The sequence below is a fragment of the Papaver somniferum genome, chromosome 2 (assembly GCF_003573695.1).
Source record: "Papaver somniferum cultivar HN1 chromosome 2, ASM357369v1, whole genome shotgun sequence".
NCBI lineage: Eukaryota > Viridiplantae > Streptophyta > Magnoliopsida > Ranunculales > Papaveraceae > Papaver > Papaver somniferum.
In genome coordinates, this window is record NC_039359.1 from 31,152,813 (window position 1) to 31,170,505 (window position 17,693).

At 36.5% G+C, this 17,693-nt stretch overlaps 2 protein-coding genes across 3 annotated transcripts; one reads left to right on the forward strand and one right to left on the reverse strand.

The window, feature by feature from the left end:
* The first annotated feature begins 249 nt into the window (after positions 1–249).
* LOC113347272 (RING-H2 finger protein ATL43-like) lies at positions 250–1,797 on the forward strand. The gene has a single exon (XM_026590894.1). The coding sequence runs from the start codon at positions 371–373 to the stop codon at positions 1,763–1,765; it is 1,395 nt and encodes a 464-aa protein (XP_026446679.1). The 5' UTR covers positions 250–370; the 3' UTR covers positions 1,766–1,797.
* Positions 1,798–2,343: 546 nt separating this feature from the next.
* Positions 2,344–8,559, reverse strand: LOC113347271 (potassium channel KOR2-like). Of its 2 annotated transcripts, XM_026590892.1 has the most exons (12): positions 8,378–8,559; positions 7,905–8,126; positions 7,151–7,554; positions 6,494–6,789; positions 5,889–5,969; positions 5,703–5,801; positions 4,686–4,907; positions 4,407–4,595; positions 4,049–4,124; positions 3,637–3,931; positions 3,197–3,310; positions 2,344–2,460 (listed from the first exon to the last, which is right to left on the reverse strand). In XM_026590892.1, the coding sequence occupies exons 1-12, from the start codon at positions 8,548–8,550 to the stop codon at positions 2,451–2,453; spliced, it is 2,181 nt and encodes a 726-aa protein (XP_026446677.1). In that variant the 5' UTR covers positions 8,551–8,559; the 3' UTR covers positions 2,344–2,450. The 2 variants fall into 2 exon arrangements, with proteins under 2 accessions (XP_026446677.1, XP_026446678.1); XM_026590893.1 differs by lacking the exons at positions 7,151–7,554; positions 7,905–8,126; positions 8,378–8,559 and adding an exon at positions 6,884–7,009.
* Positions 8,560–17,693: the final 9,134 nt, after the last annotated feature.

The window sequence follows — 17,693 nt, forward strand, 5'->3', positions numbered from 1 at the left end:
ATGTTGTAAGGATGTACATTTGCAGCTTGCCAACTCCTAGATAAAATTAAATCAAAGAGAGTAAAAGAAAGAAGAAACATGATCACATTTCACAAAACCCACTAAACCATATCTTTCTCTAATTTGTCTCTTTTTACAGAAAAATGAATAAATAATGTGAATGTACACGAGAAAAAGAAAAATGCAATTATTAAGCACTAATTGATCAGTTCTAGATGGTGATATATATGTCTTTGTCCTCCTTGTTTTTATCTCACTCTATCGAATCCCCCTCTCTCCGTGTCTCCTCCCAAGTCCCTCTTTCAATTTTTGTGTCTTAAAAGTCGTCAGAAATTTGGGGTTCCGATTCCAAGAAAGAAAACTACATTTAATGGGAATTTGGAGTGTTTGTTTCTTACCATTCCCAACTATCATCATTATTATCATCACCACTTGTTGCAGAGCCTTCATGGTGGTGGAAGCAGGGAATAGAAAAATCCTAATCTCTCCTATGAAAACAGTAGTTTTAGTTGTTTTGCAAGGTACACGTGATGAACCAATGCTTTCTTCTTCTCCTCCTCCTTCACCACCACCACCACCCGTGGATGCTTCCTTTAAGCCCAGCATGGCAGTAGTTATTGGTGTTTTAACTACCATGTTCTCCCTTACATTTCTGCTTCTTCTATATGCAAAGCATTGTAGAAGAAATCACGAGTCCTCTTCTGCCACAACAGGGGAACACCACTACCACCACTCCAGAGGTGGTGGTGGTGGAGGAGGGAAAAGAAATTCCGGGATCGATAGAGCGGTGATAGAGTCGTTGCCGATTTTTAGATTTGGAGCGTTGAGAGGTGAGAAAGAAGGAATGGAATGTGCTGTGTGTTTGAGCAAGTACGAAGATGAAAAGGAAGTGTTAAGATTATTGCCGAAATGTAAACATGCTTTTCATGTAGATTGTGTTGATACTTGGTTAGATGCTCATTCTACTTGTCCTCTTTGTCGATTCCGAGTCGACCCAGAAGATGTTCTCTTGATTGTACAAGAACAGCAGAGAGAACTGCTTAGTAGTCCTTCGGAAGAAGAAGCCGACAAGAAGAAAAACAGAAACCACCCTGTAACGGACTCCAAAAATCGAAATTCAGGCGCAGAGGAAACAGTAGTAGGAAAGACCGGGAGGATAGTGTTGGGCCGTCATTCATCGGCAGGGGAAAGGAGGAGTCGACATTTTCTTAATGAGGTAGCAGTTGTAAGACCCTTAGGTGGTGTAGGAGGCTCTTCTTCGGTTGCCAATTTTCACGACATTGCGGCTTCCAGACGATCTCTTGATAGTGCCGGCGCGCTGAGAAAGAAAAAGGAAACGACGTCTTCATCTTCTGTAAGCATGGGTTGTTTTGACAGAGGAGGGTATCGCAAAGACGGACTCTTGATGATGATGCCGTCCAGGAACGAAGAACAAGAAGAGGAATTAAAGCCAGCCACCACCATTGCTGACAACACAGATAGAGAAAGTTTTGTACGAAGATTTGAGCATCGAATCATTGCATTACCTTCAAGACAAAGAGGAGACCTGTTTAAACATCGATGGAGCGATCTGAGACCGTCGGATATGTTGCTATTGAAGGCAAAGATGATTAAGAAAGAAATGACTGTTGCTCGACGGGAACAAGACCAAGAAGAGGGGAAGAAAATGGCTGTCAACAGAAATGACGATGACAATGTGAGTGGTAGAAATGTAATAAACTCGAGAAGCGTATCCGAAATAACAGGAATAAGTAGGTTTTCTTAATGGTGTGAGCTGTTAGTATAGGGGACTGGTAGGCCAATTCAGCCAAGTAAAGAGGAAGAACAAAAACAGGAAATGAGGAAACAGTTTAATTGAAATATTGAATACAAAATAAGAAGTTTTTAAAATTTTAGTAAAGGAAAAAAGAAGTGGTTGGGAGTTTTTAGAGTACAATTTCGGGTAGTAGTTCTAGAGCTGTATTTTGTAGAGTTTTCTCTCTATCTATCATTAAATCTCAACACAACCAAAAGTAAAGTAGCAAACAGACAGACACTCGGCTGATAACACTGTTGTCTGTCCCTCCATTGCCACAAAAAATAATCCAATATGGTCCCCAGTGTTTAACAAATTATACAGATATATTCCCTTCTGATCGGTTGTAATGGGGTATATGGTATGTACAACATTCGGGGCACCAGGTACTATTGTACCAAAGAAATCGAAGGCAATCACATGATGTCTGTTTTATCGCCGATCAAATACGAGCAGAAGTCTAAAATTCGTACAGGCATCCAGTTTACCAGTTCTATCATATTACCCAGTGTTAATAGTTTTTATGGTTTTATCTTACTGCAATGCTAATTTATCTCACAATGTAAACATTTCCGAATGACAAGTAAATACTAGTACTTATCTAGCTCTTTATCTGCACCGTCTCGGTAATTAACCCCATTGTCTTGATGCTCATTTAATCAGTCCTGCAAAAACAATTTGCAAGAAATACAAATTCTAATAACAGCCATAATTTCCAATGTCTATCACATGCTCTGGCACTTGGCAGATTGTATCAGTTAGTTTCTGTTTGTACTATCACAGGGTTTTACACGTGACATATTGAATTTTATGTAACAGATTTAACAACCAAAAGTATATTAGTAAAGATTAAAAACGTTTTTCCCTTTAAGCAAAAGAAAAAAAAGCTCTGGAACACTTTGTAACCAATTATTTTGGCTTTTAGCTAGGCTGCACTTCTGAATAGAAAACACATTTGATAACTACATTTCTAAGGAATACATAATATATAAATGAAGTGATCTGGAAATCATACCACACCAGTCTTCCTCATCTTAACTGTTCCCATGATGTTTAGGTAGCTCAATCATATCAAACATAATTTAACCTAGCATGGGCGTATTGCCTCATTTCTACTATACACGATTTTTTCTGACGACCATACTTCTACTAGGTTTTTTATATTCTTTACTCCCTTATGCCATCTAACCTCATAAGGTTGTAGTGACCAACTTTCTGTAGATATGTACAAGTACCTTTTGTATTCCACAACTTTTCAATCACATGTTTTCATAAAAATGCTGGCCATAGTACATAACAATGACTCACCATGTTTATATGAGTATCGTCCTTCTTAAGTTCATATAACCACACCTTTGCAACTGAGGAAAACTAGTTGCCCAATACATAAAGCCATCTTACCTTTGAAAGCTTCCACTGTGTTCAATTGTAAAACCTACTTTAGCTTCCTCCAAAATGTTGAGTAAAGGTCTGCTGCCACATCTTCGTCCTTCATCAAGTGGAGTGTTTCCCCATCTACAGTAAAAACTAATAATGAGATTCTTTCCGGAGAAAATCATTGAACAGAACCATATAGCAATTAGAGGGATGATTTAAGTTTGGTCCACACTTCGATTTTCTGTTTCCTTAATTTTAGCAGAGCTACTGCTTGGTATGACTAATCCAGACAAACTTTACTACTTTAGGGACCTAAGTTTCTAACTGGCTAAAATGAGAACCTATCTCAAAACTAGTCAAAAACTGTACTCAAATATTGAGCAGGGAGAAGATAAGACTTATCTGATTCGTTTTAATAAATACTGAAAAGTGAGAATTTCAAAAGGGAAAACATTCATAGATACCTGTCTTCTGAAAGAACATCGGCTCCAAACTGGATCAAGATTTTTGCAACAATGTGCAAACCTTCTGAAGTTGCAACATGTAAAGGTGTGCGTTGATCATAGTTCTTTGAGTTAGGATTAACTCCATATTCCAACAAGCGTCTTAAGAAATCAATATTGTTGTCCACAACAACTTTGCATAGATAACTTCCAGAATCTTCTAAATTTAATTTTGCACCATTATGTAAGAGAAGTGTTGCAACTCTATCATGTCCAGCCTGGATGGCCTCTAACATAGGTGAGTTCCCAAACTTATCTGAATTACAAAAGAATAAGAAAACATTAAGAGGAGATATGTGCTATCTACCACGAAATATAAAGAGGATGGTCGAAAACTGAAAGAGACATGGGATGCTCATTTGACCATTCTCACCTACATAGTTGACGTCACCTCCTCTTTGTATTAGAAATCTCACAATATCTTCAAAACCTCTAGAGGAAGCCAAATGCTGAACACATACATAATACCTTTTACATCATATTAAGTACAAAGACAGCACATGATGCACTTAAGAAGGACTTAACATAGTACCGTATCTCCATGCATGGTCATGACTAAGATGAACTAATATCCTAAACCACCATAAATATGTTCTCTGATTCTTTGTCTTGGTCCTTAAGTGTTGAGTGTTCATAATAATTACTGAGCATGAACATACTAATGCAGAGAGCTTGGTTGACACAAATTGAACTTCTATAGGAAAACCTAAAGTAGTCGGAAAGAGACATACAAGTGCAGTTCTTCCATCATAATCGATTTTGCTAGGATTGGCTCCAGCATTGATTAATCCCTTCAAATGATACAAGTCACCATGATAGGCAGCACTGTTTACTCCTAATGCCAATTCAGAATCCTGTTTTGCTATTAGATAAGTGATATCTGATTCCATCTGTTTGATCCTAAGATCGGTATCCTTACCCTGCAGAACAAATTCGTAGTAAAAAAGAAGGACACAAGTAAACTACAAGACCTGAAGAAACACGGCTACATGAAAAGGATGAGCTGATACCTTGAGAAGATTATTGAGTATCTGACGGTTATCTGTGCAATAAAGCTTCAAGATACCAGTAAAGGCCTGTTTTTCTATGCGTAAAAGTCTACATAGTTCAGAGACACGAACTGTATATGGCTGAGGAATACTGCATAAAACTGCAACTTCACCGAATACAAAATGGGGTTCAAGCTCTGCAATAGATTCCTCTGACCCTTCTTCTCCAATAGCTACCTCTTCCTATAAATAAACAAGGACTTTATTAGATCCAAACATCTAAATATTAGAAGACAGACTACATAGTTTCCTGATCCTAACTTAACCATATACTGCATTGTTCAGGACCTCTACGCCATCATGACATGCAGAAATATCAAAACAAACATGAAGCTTTTAAAGGAACAATCAATCATGTAGAGGCTTGAAGAGCTGCAGCTTGTTGGCTGAATACTAGTATGACGCCTTTTAAGAAAACAATACTAGTATGTATAATTTAGGATTTGACGGTTCTGTAGTTTGGAGCTTGCTGATAGCGCTAATGCTGGAAAAAAGTGCAGGAGAATCACAAGATGAGATACCAGTAAACCAGTTTAGAGAAGAGTACAGTACCAATTAACCTCACTGATTAATGGATCACACCACAACAAATAAAAAGAAGTCAAACTCCACTATACGAGCAATCACATCTACTCCTATGTATTAAAGGAAGTGAAGAAGCTCATATATGTTTTAATTACAGAATCTGGGGTTGTGTTTCAATCAACTTCTTTGGAAACCTGGGCCAAATTTAACTGGAAAGTCTATTTCAAAGCAGTCTTTAACTAATTTTTTTTTGCATCTCTTAATAGAACATGTAAGAAAATCAAGTCTATCCATTATTGGACCATGTACTGAAAATCCACAAAGTTTAGAACCCATCTTTTTATTTATGCGAGGGAGTGAGTTGAATTATCGATGTTAATATTTCTACACTCAATATACAAAAACCGCCTATTAGCTAGGTAAGCATAGATATTTTTTCATAAGCCAAATTACCAGACGTCCATGAGATATGACATACACTTGATCTACCACACTCCCTTGTTCAAGAATAACTTCACCAGGGAGAAAAAACTCTTCATTCAGCTTCATAACCTGCATTGCATTTCCCAAGAAGATGTTTAGAATGAGAAAGGATTAATTAAGCATATAATGGAACTTCCAAAGAGTAGATGGTCATACCATTTGGCTCAGGAATTCGTTGGAGCATCCTTTGAAAAGCGGGACCTTCTGAACTGTCTCTATATAGAGAGTCTGAGAAATCTGTAAGAATAACGAGATCAATTTGTCATGGCAGATATATGCTGAAAGTAAAATGAAAAATAAACGCCACATCTAAATTCCCAAATGACTAATCAACCGATAATATTTGAAAGCAATGATATTGCTGCTTCCAAATTGAGCTGCAAACATGGATCCGAGACCACAGCACCCTTTGCAGCTCTCAAACTTATATCATAAATATAAAGCTTTGTGCAATATTTGCACATCGGAAGTCAGCTCCGTTTCAATGAAATTAGGTTATAGCAGCAAGAAAGGTGGTCATGGCTAATTACTCATGATTCCTACAAGATTTTCTCCAAAGCATTGACCAATCAAACATCGTGCATTAGTTCAAATACAAGCTAAATTGCAAAACATAAATCATTTTTCAGGCTGCAAGCAAGACCTCTGAATAGTGATTGTAGATATAACTAAGGTAGCACACAATTTATTTAACCAGTCAATTACAACTATAGCCAAAATATATCTGAATTGATCAAATAAAAAATGAAGCTAATAAATACCTTGGCTCGAACAGAAACCGGGATATCTTCAAGAATGCTAGCATTACAATAGCTACTCTCATACTTCAACCTCAAATGACTTTTAATTTGTGATCTGATATCTTTATCCAACTTATTCCGGTTGGTATATTTTATAACATCTGTCATTTTATCCCTAAATCTTTCAGTATTAGAGCCTTTGACAATCAATGCTGTCATATTACCAATCAAGTAAGCTCCAAGTATCATATCAAATGAGATAAAAATCATAATGAATATCATCTCTCTAGTATTCACCGCATGAATATCACCATAACCTGCATCAAATTACAGACAGAAAAATAGAGTCAGGATTACATAGAACAGAACCAGAAAACTGATATAATTAGACAAAAAATTAGGGCATTTTACCTTCCACCATCAAACGGAAAGTATGAATTAGAAGAAAAGAAGTAATCTAGAGTTATCAGAGAACACATCTGTTCTGATGAGAACTCCATGAAATAAACTAGAGAGAAAAATTTCAGAGAAATGTGAGATATTGGGGTTTAGAATCACGGAATTAAGCTTCAGCCAGCCTTCTAAAGGCACGCTAACTTTTACTTACACTCTGCTTACACTGGACTATTGGGATTTCTAATTTCTAAACATATTCTGTAAAAGAGAACGTATACATACCAACAGTTGCCATGGTAACAACGGCGAAGTACAATGACGTTATATATCGCCTCCAAAACTCTATTTCTCTGAAGTTGATATACTTGTAGTCACCTAAAGTTAAACTTCCGATCCAAGTATGAGTTTCTTTTGATGGAGGCAATGTTGTTGCTAAGTAGTACAAAATACATGCAGCTGTATGTGTGCAGTATAATTCAACAGTTATTAGCTTCACAATTCTAGTGAACATGTAATTTAATCGAATATCTTTCTCCAATTTTTGAAAGAATTCAGTCACTTTTCTTGCTCGATATAATCGTATCCACATAAGACACCTGACTTCTTCTTTTCTTCCTGTTACCTTGTAGATGGTATCCCAAGGAAAACACCCAAGAAGATCTAGTGCGAAAGTGCCCTTTGCATAGCTGCAAAAGAAAAAAAAAAAAAAAAAAGGAGATTAAGCAATATATATACAGGCGCAGATACTGATCCTGTGTGTGTGTTTTCCCCGACAAGTTCTTGGAGACTAAACATCTCACAGTTACTGATCCTGTGTGTGTTATCATCCAAAATCAATCAAGAATTGGCCAAATAGGAAGCTTCAAAAGCAAAAATAAAATAAAACAAGGAGTGCTGGTTCAAGTCGTCTTGTGGTTTGGCCAACTTGGGAAGCTTTTTCCCTTGAGACTTGTATGTATGTGTGGTGGCCGGCTGCGAGACACATGCATGTCCTTGTATATAGTGAAATAAGTTTAAATTATAATCAGTTACTCACTGCAAGGCGATCTTTTTCCGGTGATAGACCATTTTGTATGTATGGACATCTCGGTAAGCCACAAAGAACCGCAAAATGACATCAGCCAGAAAGACCATCTGAACAGTGTCAAGATTCCTCAAATTGTCTGGCAATCCTCTGAAGAATCCGAACTCTAATGGTGTGAAGAAGGACGAATATATCGACCATATGAATATGATGTTCACCCAACACCTATAGAATCTGCATAAGCAATATGATTGTTATGAATTAGAAATCAATTAACTACACCTTCATATTATTGGTTTTTATGATGCATAAGTTTTTCGGTTTTTCAATTTTTAGGCCGGAGTCCTCTATCTACGGACGCAGCGTACGAATAAGCATGCAGTTAACTATGACATACTTGTGAATTCTACCCAAAAAAATAAAATAAAAAATGAAATGAAATACTATCAAATACGTATGAAAATTAAGTTGAAGATAGCGGATACCTCCCGTCGGGGTTTATAACAAACCCTTCATAGCATTCTTCGGAAATATTTGTGCCGAAAATCAGAGAACTACTAGTACTATTTTTGTTACTAGCAAATCCTCTGAATGATTCCAAGAATAACCTACTACATCCTACCGAGGAATCGCCATTAGTGTTATAAATATCATCCATCTCATCAAAATATTCTTCTTTTGCAATCTCATATAATATCAACCATATCTATATATAGAAAAGAGATGTAGAGAAACTATAGTACAAGCAAGAGGGGAAGCAATAATTGATTATTGTATTTATGATCCCATACGTAGACATATTGTTATGTTTCCATCGACGTAAATGTACCTTACTCGATCAGGCATAGGGAGAGAGAGATGAGGTTATAATTTAGGACACTGTTGTGGCATGCATTGCATGCATGATATCATAGGTCTCTCAGAAAATGATTTTGGTGGTTTCTTAAAGGTTACCTGGGGTTTGTTGTATTAAAATTGGACATATCCTCTTCTTACATCACCTTTTAATTCATCTGTCCTTGTCTCCCAGTGACTCGTCTTTTTTTGCCTTTTTGGTTAACTCGATTGGGTCAGTATACCCTTTGACGAGTTGATCAATGGCATCAAGCTATTCAAGACACCGTTAGCTAGCTTAATTAAAGCATCTAAACATTCTAACGTCTGAGACTCTAAGAGATGCGAACTAGAGTTGTGCTCGTAGAAGAGTATTTACCAGACCCCAATTCAAAAGCTAGCGATTTGGATTATTTGAGAGAAAACGTTATTATAATGCGGTCTGCAATTACCAAAGGCTAATGATTATTGATTGAATTCGATGAAAACAAACTCTGCGTCTCGACTCTGCTGAGTATCTCCTCCTTTTCCCCCGAGAATTTTCCTAGTACCTGGACCTAATAATATGTCTTGATAGTACTTCAGAAATTATTTTTTTACTTTCGTAAAAAAAAATATCAGCAATTAGTTTGGGTATTTAATTTCACTTTTTTTTCTAGAAAAAGCAGAAACGGTTCTTTTTCTGATATCCAAATGCGTTATAAATCTAGAAGTGGTAAATAGATTTGAAAATGTTTCATCCCGCGAAAGCCAACAATAACTTAGCGGGGGATAACACCCATTTGGAGAACACCAACCAAAGTCTGTATGGCTAATCACCGTCTAGGTCCTAACCAACATTCCTTTTGACCTGGCAAAAAGAAAAATCCTAACCAACATCCTTGTCCAACTGATCAGTGGCCTGTTCTGTTTTTTCCGTTTGTCTACTGGTTTATTAATTTTATTAATCATATTAGAATGGTTAACTTTAAGTCTTTAACGTTTGTACCATAGTCAACTAGTGTTATTCATCGTGATTAACTCTGCTAGTCTTTAACCTTTGTGTCATAGTCAACTGGGTTAATATCCCGTTGCTTCCAACCAGTGGCGAATCCAGAATAAAAATTCAGTGGGGCACAATCTAATTCTTGAAAATTATAATTAAAAATTTAAAAGTGTTATTGGAAAAATGGTATACACCACCAAAGAACTAATTAATTTAAACCATAATAAGGTCGAAGTCTGATCAAACTAGGTACTTAAGAGTAAAAATCACATGGAAATGGGATCGGTGATACAAGCAAACTGACAAAGATGAAAACTATGATATGCATAATTATTTTTATTCGGGACTCTAAAGAAACCCAATGAGACGGTGTGTTATTTTAACCACCTTTTTTTTTCAACACTGAAGAGATTAATTTCCGCCTATCCTCTTCTTCTAATCAATTTTTTTTTGGAAGAGCAAGGTTATATTAAAAGGAAAAGCTCGAAAGAGATCAATGAGCGAGTACAACAGGTGTTACATATGATATTGCCCAACATGTACAGCAAGCATACAGGCTATATAGGCGCACAAACTCAGCTTAGCAAAACTTAATGGTTGCCTTATTTCTCTCTTTAAATCCTTATGAATATGTTGGGGTCATGGCAACTCTGAGTTTAGTATGAAAAGTGAATAACCATCCCAAAAGAACTGCATTGCAACATTTTTTTGATTAAATAAACTTGAGATTTTGGTTATTTGATTTTTCTATAAACTCATTCAACGAATTAAATACTTGTGTTAGGAAAAATTTCAATGAACTTCACCTAGTTCCTCCTTGGCATTCCTCCCCTTCACTAGCTATAAGCCTCTAACAATTCAAACTTTACAAAGACGACACTAAGTTTTCTTTGGATAATCTGGGTCTTAACTCCATCTCTGAAGATGAGAATATTGCTTTACAAAGAAACTTTTCTGAGGAAGAAGTCTTGTTAGCTCTCAAGTCTTTAGGCCAAGACAGGGCTCCGGGTCCCGACGGATTGCATGTTAATGTAATTGTGAAGTGTTGGGGGTTCATGAAGCATGATATTATGAGGGTAATCAGTAACTTCCAAGATTCTGGTTTCCTTGATTGGAGGCTCAAGTCCACATTCATTTCTCTACTTCCTAAGAAAATGGTCGTGGAAGAGATAAAAAACCTTCGTCCAATTAGTCTCTCAAATACCGTTTTTAAAGTCATTTCAAAAGTCATGGCCGAGAGATTAAAACTGCTGCTTCCTAAACTCATCTCAAGTTCTCAAACAGCATTAATAAAAGGAAGACAGATTTTAGATAGTATCTTAATAGCGAATGAGTGCTGGCCTGATTTGCAAGATTGATCTTGAAAAAGCTTTTGATAACGTTCAATGGTCTTTCGTCGATTAGGTTCTAAAACAAATGGGGTTTGGGAGTATTTGGAGAATGTGGATAAGTGGTTGTATTCAGAAAATTCCTTTCTCGGTGTTGATTAATGGCAGTTCTTGTGGGAGATTCACTAGCGAGAAGGGTTTGCGCCAAGGAGACCCGCTCTCTCCATTTCTTTTTCTTCTCGTTTCTGAGGTGCTTAATGTCATGATCTCCAAGTCTTTGGTCGCTGGAAAGTTGGGTGGCTTTAAAGTTAAAGAAGAGGGTACCATTATTAGTCACTTGTAATTCGCGCTGGTCTTCCTTGATGACGATCTGGAGCAAGTCAGATATCTCAAATACGTTTTATTATCCTTCGAATTTGCTACAGGCTTGTGCATTAATTTTGGCAAATGCAGTCTTTTTGCTGTTGGTGAAGTGGATAATCTGGACTCTATGGAAGCTGTTTTTGGATGCAAGTGTGAAGCTTTTCCTTCTATATATCTAGGCCTACCAATTGGCGACCAAACCCTATCTAAATCCAAATGGAATATAGTCCTGGAGAAATGCAAATCCAGACTTGGTTCCTGGAAACGAAGTACGCTTTCTAAGGCTGGTAAGCTCACTTTAATTAGTTTACCAATATATTATTTCTCTTTGTTCATGGCTCTTGTCTCTATGATTCACAAAATTGAGAAAATCATCTAAGACTTTCTTTGGCACAACTCAGACGACAAAAAGAATACTCATTGGGTTGGGTTTTCCAAATTGTGTAAGCCTTTAGACAGAGGTGGCTTGGGTCTTCGTAAAATTAGCGCCATGAACAAAGCCTTGATGAAGAAATGGTGGTGGAGGCTTGGCAAAGAAAGAAATGCTCTTTGGGCCAAGATTATATTCGAGAAATATGATTTGGGATGGAGAACCAATATTGTGCTCTCTTTGTAACATGGTTCCGGAATCTAGTATTCATCTCTTTTGGGAGTGCCTATTTTCTAAACATATATGGGCTTACTTCTGTGCTCAGGCTAACACTCAAGCGCCCTCTTTCAATAGTTTATTTGAACTGTTTAAAAACTGGGTTGTCTACAAAGGTCCTGCCTTGTCTAAATCGGTGTGGAAATGCTTTCCTGCTAGCATCTGGCTGGAAAGGAATTCGCGTTGTTTTAACGGGAAGAAGAGAGGGTTGGACGCCGTTATCACTGACGCTAAAGTGAGCGCTTTCCACTGGGCTACAGTCAAGATAAAAACAACTAATCTCTGTCTTCAGGATGTTATATCAAACTGGAAGACTCTCTTATTTGATCCTCCATAGTTCAATGGTCTGTTTTTGGTTGTAATTTTGGGTTTTTCCCTTTGTTGTTTTCCATTTTTCCCCCCTGTCTTTGTGTTGTTTCGTAATTCCGCCTTCTTTCTTAATATATCATCGATTTACCGAGCAAAAAAAAACAATTCAAACTCTAAACATTGGGAGCATGGTAATTTCATATATAAACTTTAAACTCAATGAGTTTATTTTGTTTTCGGTAAAGCTGGAATTTTATTACTAATCCTTTTTTTAGGCTGTTTTATATTTTTTGGAAGAAAAAACAATACAGTTTGTGGAATTGGATAATATTGGTAGAAGTTAGTTTCCGGAAAATCCTTCCACACAGTTAATTTGTTGTAAATCGTGGGGGCACGCAGTTTGTTTCCAATGAAAACTGTATAGGAGATTCTGTTTTTCGTAAAATGTAAGGGGCCAGTGACCCCGCTGGCCCCGCTGTGGGTTCGCCCTGCTTCCAACAAGGCCAGGCCAACTACTAAACTTAATTTCACACCCCTAAATGTTTACAGATAGATAAATAATGGGACGATCCATTGACATGATTAGAGTGATATAATGTTGACATTTTAATATCAATTTTTCTACCAAACCCAGCCGACGATGAATCTGAAGTTAATTTTTTTTGGTGACATGTTCTTTTAATAAGTCCACTCCAACCAAAAATGAGAACATTCCGAGATGTATAAGACCACCATCTACCATTTTGAATATCAACCGTTGAAAATTAATATTTGTGGATAGTGAAGTTTCATATTTCGAAATATTCTCATTTTTGGTAGGAATATATAATTTTATACGAAGAATATGTCACAAAAATCTCAGCGTCAAGTTCATCGTCTTTTAGGTTTTTTAGAAGAGAAAAATTGCCATCATATCATGATAACGTAATTCTAACCATGTCATCAGATCCTTATAATATTAATATAATATTCTTTTTTTCCCCTCGATATCGATAATATTCAAAGACTGCCGACAAATGTTACATTTAACCAATGTGGAGAATGATGTGTTCAAATGGGTCCCCTACCTTTCTCTAAAAACCTGTTATGAATAATAGACTGTATTCCCAGATTATTTTTCTTCTTCTTTTAAGATCAAAACAAACTGAGTCAAACTTCAGCCCATCACATAAAGTATAATCCTAAACCTTAAACCCAATTAAAGCCACGAAGGAGATACTAAAATTTAGTCGTTAATCCAATTCCAATGAGAATTTCCATCTTAGAATTGGATCCCTGAAGTGCATAAATTTGAACAAAGAATGCAAAGCTCCCTATTGAAAAGTTAATCCCTTGATTTTGATAATTAACATCTTTTTTCCTCTGCTTTTTTTCTTCGCCTTAGTTCTTTTATTTGTTTCTCCCCAAAATGCCCAGTAAATAGCAATGGGAGGAGTGTACCTCCCCATAGTTCTTCTATTCACAGGCGTTGGTGAGACTAAGTTTTATGGGCTAGATATCTAGTTGCTAGATTGATCATCCACGTCAACATAGGTGACCTCCTAAATTCTATGAGATGGCGAATCTAACAACGAAATGCTGATCAGTGCAGCGTTTGACGCTAAACCAAACCGTGCCTGACCAGTCAACTGGTTGACGGCACTGAACCAAATCTCCATCACTTTTTCCATCCCACGTCCCACTCTCTTTGGAAAATACGTCCCTCTCTTTCTCTACCAAAAGCATTGCATGCGTTTCTCTTTATCTTTCTCTCTCTCCCCCTCTCTCCATCAATACGTCCCACTCTCTCTATATTATAACACGTCCCACTCTCTCTTTCCACCAAAAGCATTATGTTTCTTTCTCTAACTTTCTTTCTCTACCAAAAATATTTACCTATCGATGAATGGTTCAGCGTTTTGTCACTTTTTTAGCGCTGAATGATTCAGCGTTTCAATCTCACTGATAGTTGGACTGCGAGCAACTGCTAGGAAAAAGAAGTATCCAGAAATAGTGTTAATTTTTTCCCACACTTTTTTCTTGATTTGCAACACTTTTTGACCAATCTAGCAATTCAATCTAGCCAATAGGGATTAGCCTTAGGCAAGTTTTCTTTTTATCTGGTGACTAAAAATTTGTAACCCTCAACATGTGGTGTATTTGCCATCATAAGCTCTCCACGATGGATATACCTTGACTCTAAAAAGGCTTCTCATTCTTTCCTCTTATCTAATCAGCGACGCAAATGAGCTGTTTCACATTTTTCTCTCCACTACCCCACGACAATCGAAGTATGGTCCTACTTCACAAAAGGACACATTTTCTCTCCACTACCCTACAATAATTGAATTACGGACTTGCTTCATAAACCGGGTTGTTCCGTTGTAATTCAAAGTTTCGTTGATTCAGATGTTCTATCTTGGTAGAGATTGGATGGTACTTCTCGTGGTAAAAAAATTGTGGAACCTATTGCCTTCTGCAATTATTTGGTGTTTGTAGAAGAGCGTAATGCTAAATTATCCAGTATTAAAAATCATACCATGGTTCAGTTGATTAATAATGTCAAAACTAAGTATATATTTTGTTTGTACTTGTGCTAAGTGTTTGAGTTTCTTTGATGTGTCTTACTATATTACAGGCCTGGTTAGTGAAGCACAATGATGGTGCAACACTGTTTAGCGTCATTGGCGGACAAAATGAAGCTCCACAACAAAACAAGGTAATGCCAATGACAAATGTATCCAAGGGTGATCCATTGATGCATGTCCGTGTACTTGAGTATGCCCAACTCAAGGACGATGCAAAAACATGAAATTGGCCAGGAATTCGGAAAATTGGTTATTTGTCCAAATATTTTTAAAACATGGTTCAAATGGACGAGTAAAAATTATTATGGATGAAATGGACACCAAAAAAATAACAAGGATGAAACTGGATTCTTCCTGACTTAAACTTAAAAAATAGCAAGGATGAAACTGGATGCATCCTGATGTAAATTAAAAATAAGAAATAGTATTTAAAAATGGGTAGGATGAAACTGTTTACATCCTGGCTATTTTTACATTTTTGTCCATTTAAACAGTATCAATATCTAAATGTCCTTTTCACCCAGGAATTATTGATTTTGGTCTTTTTAACCAATTTTGTGCCAGGAATTAGCCTAAGTGCTGGTCCAATGCATGACCAAGGCGTAGACAGTACAACAAGAGTAATGACACATGTCAAATGCGTCACTATAGTTTGTTATTTTGCTAAGTAAAATGAATGGCTCATGGAGCATTGAGATGCAACAGTTAGGATAGATTATTGGCATGAGTTTACTCATTGTAATTAAATTGAGTAAATGGCATGACCAAGACAAAACTAGCATAAAATGGTGCAAGAATGGCTCCAAAATGACGGCTACCAAGCGATAAAGCACATCTGAAGGCTTTACGAGCATTGATAAATAAGGGGGACGAGTTGGGGAGTTCTAAAGTGATTTAGAACTATAAAGGAAGTTCTCTAACCACTTAGTATAGGTGTGGTATCATTATCTCGAGTTCGATAGAAGTCGGTTACAAACACCTATAGGCGGTTATACAAACTACTCATTGGACACTTAGATATCCAAGATTTGTGCCTGTGTATGCACAATTTTGGTCATTGTTTCTATTGTATAAATAGTGTAAGATGCATTGTAAATACAGTCTCAAGTTATAGCAAGTACAAGTCCTCATTTGAGAGGTGATGTGTTGTAGAAGTGGTAAATACGATGTTCGTTTCTCGGACTTGTAAAGGATGATTTTAGACTTAAATTCTAATAATTAAACTAGAAAATTCAAAACAAAGCTGGTATCAAGATTATACAAAGCATTGAGACTCAAAATTCCACCATTAACCAATTAAGGTGATTCTAATAATAATCATGCAACTCTTTACGTTTAATGTAATTCTAATATGTTGCAAAAGTATATTTTCAAAGTAACAATTGTAAATCAAAATCATAGAACATCAAAAACCCTAGGCTAACTATGCTCCATCAAAAGAAATTGCAACTGCTCAATAATAATCCTAAGTCAATTTTTATTCAAAGCAAATAATTATAAAAGAAATTGCAAAAATCAATTAAAATAGAAATGTACCACTTTTCTTGGAACAATGGCTTCTTTCGCCGCCTCAGTTAAGGGGTTTAGCTCCTCATATTAATCACTTGCTAAAAATAATGGTTCATAGCTCAAAAGTGTTTAAAAAGAGGTAAAAGTGCTTACACGGAGAATTTGCAACAGATGTAAGTGTTGCAAACTCATTGTTACAGAAGAAAACGATACAAGCTATGTATCGCAAATGCAATAGTATTTGAAAGAAAAGATAACGGTTCAATAAACGAATGTTCCGAGGCGCTAAATGTTCGTGGTGTTGTTTAGCAGCAACAACAGAAAAGATATCCTACAACTCGTGATTTCTCCCTCTTTGCTCTTCTAAACTCTCACAAACTTCTTCTAAACTTTCGTAGGCTTTCTCTGGGACTCGACTACGATTTTTATACCCCAAAAAACTCTAAAAAATCCGATTAATTCTCTGTTATTCATTTTGTGCAAGTAACGACAATAATCTCTTTCCTTATCTGATTCACGCATTTCTGTGATGTCGCAATCCATTCAAACTCTCTATTAGATTGATACGAATCTTAGGAAATATTATTGGGCCTTTAGTCTCACTAAATCACCAAAAATCAAGACAAACAGAACCCGTGAAAAGTATCCTCCTCCGTTTTCTCTAATCCCGTGATCTAGACAATTTTATTCCAATTCAACACCCATACCAGGTTTGTCAAGGCCTAAGAAGTCAAGCCCAAAGAAATCAGCGATTTAGTCTCTCTAAAACTCGTCGAAATTTCTAGCCCCAATTCTGTTGCCATTTTTCCCGCCAAATTTGGGGAAGAAGATGACCTCCCCCTATCCGCTGATGGGGTGTATTTAGCATATGTCATGTGGTTCCCTTATCCAAAAAGGTGCCTTTAACATTTTACGAGCCAATTTTTCCAAAAATGTTTATTTCTCAAAAATATCTACGTACACACATATAAAACACCATAATAAGTACAAAAATAAGCATTATCAACATATAGAATCGAGAAAAATCATACACAAAAATGTGTCTATCAAGAGGCGAATGTAGTCTTGCGAGGACGAGTTTTGTTTATTTTCCTTTGATGAAATAAAATGGTATGTCGCATTATATCTTTGTGTTCATTATGTTGTTGATCTTGTGAGTTTACTAGTTAGTTTGATGCATGTCAAAACCTCTAATGTATTGTGGGATGCGATTAATGATAGAGAGAAAGAAGAAAGACATATTGCTTTTTTTTTTTTTCT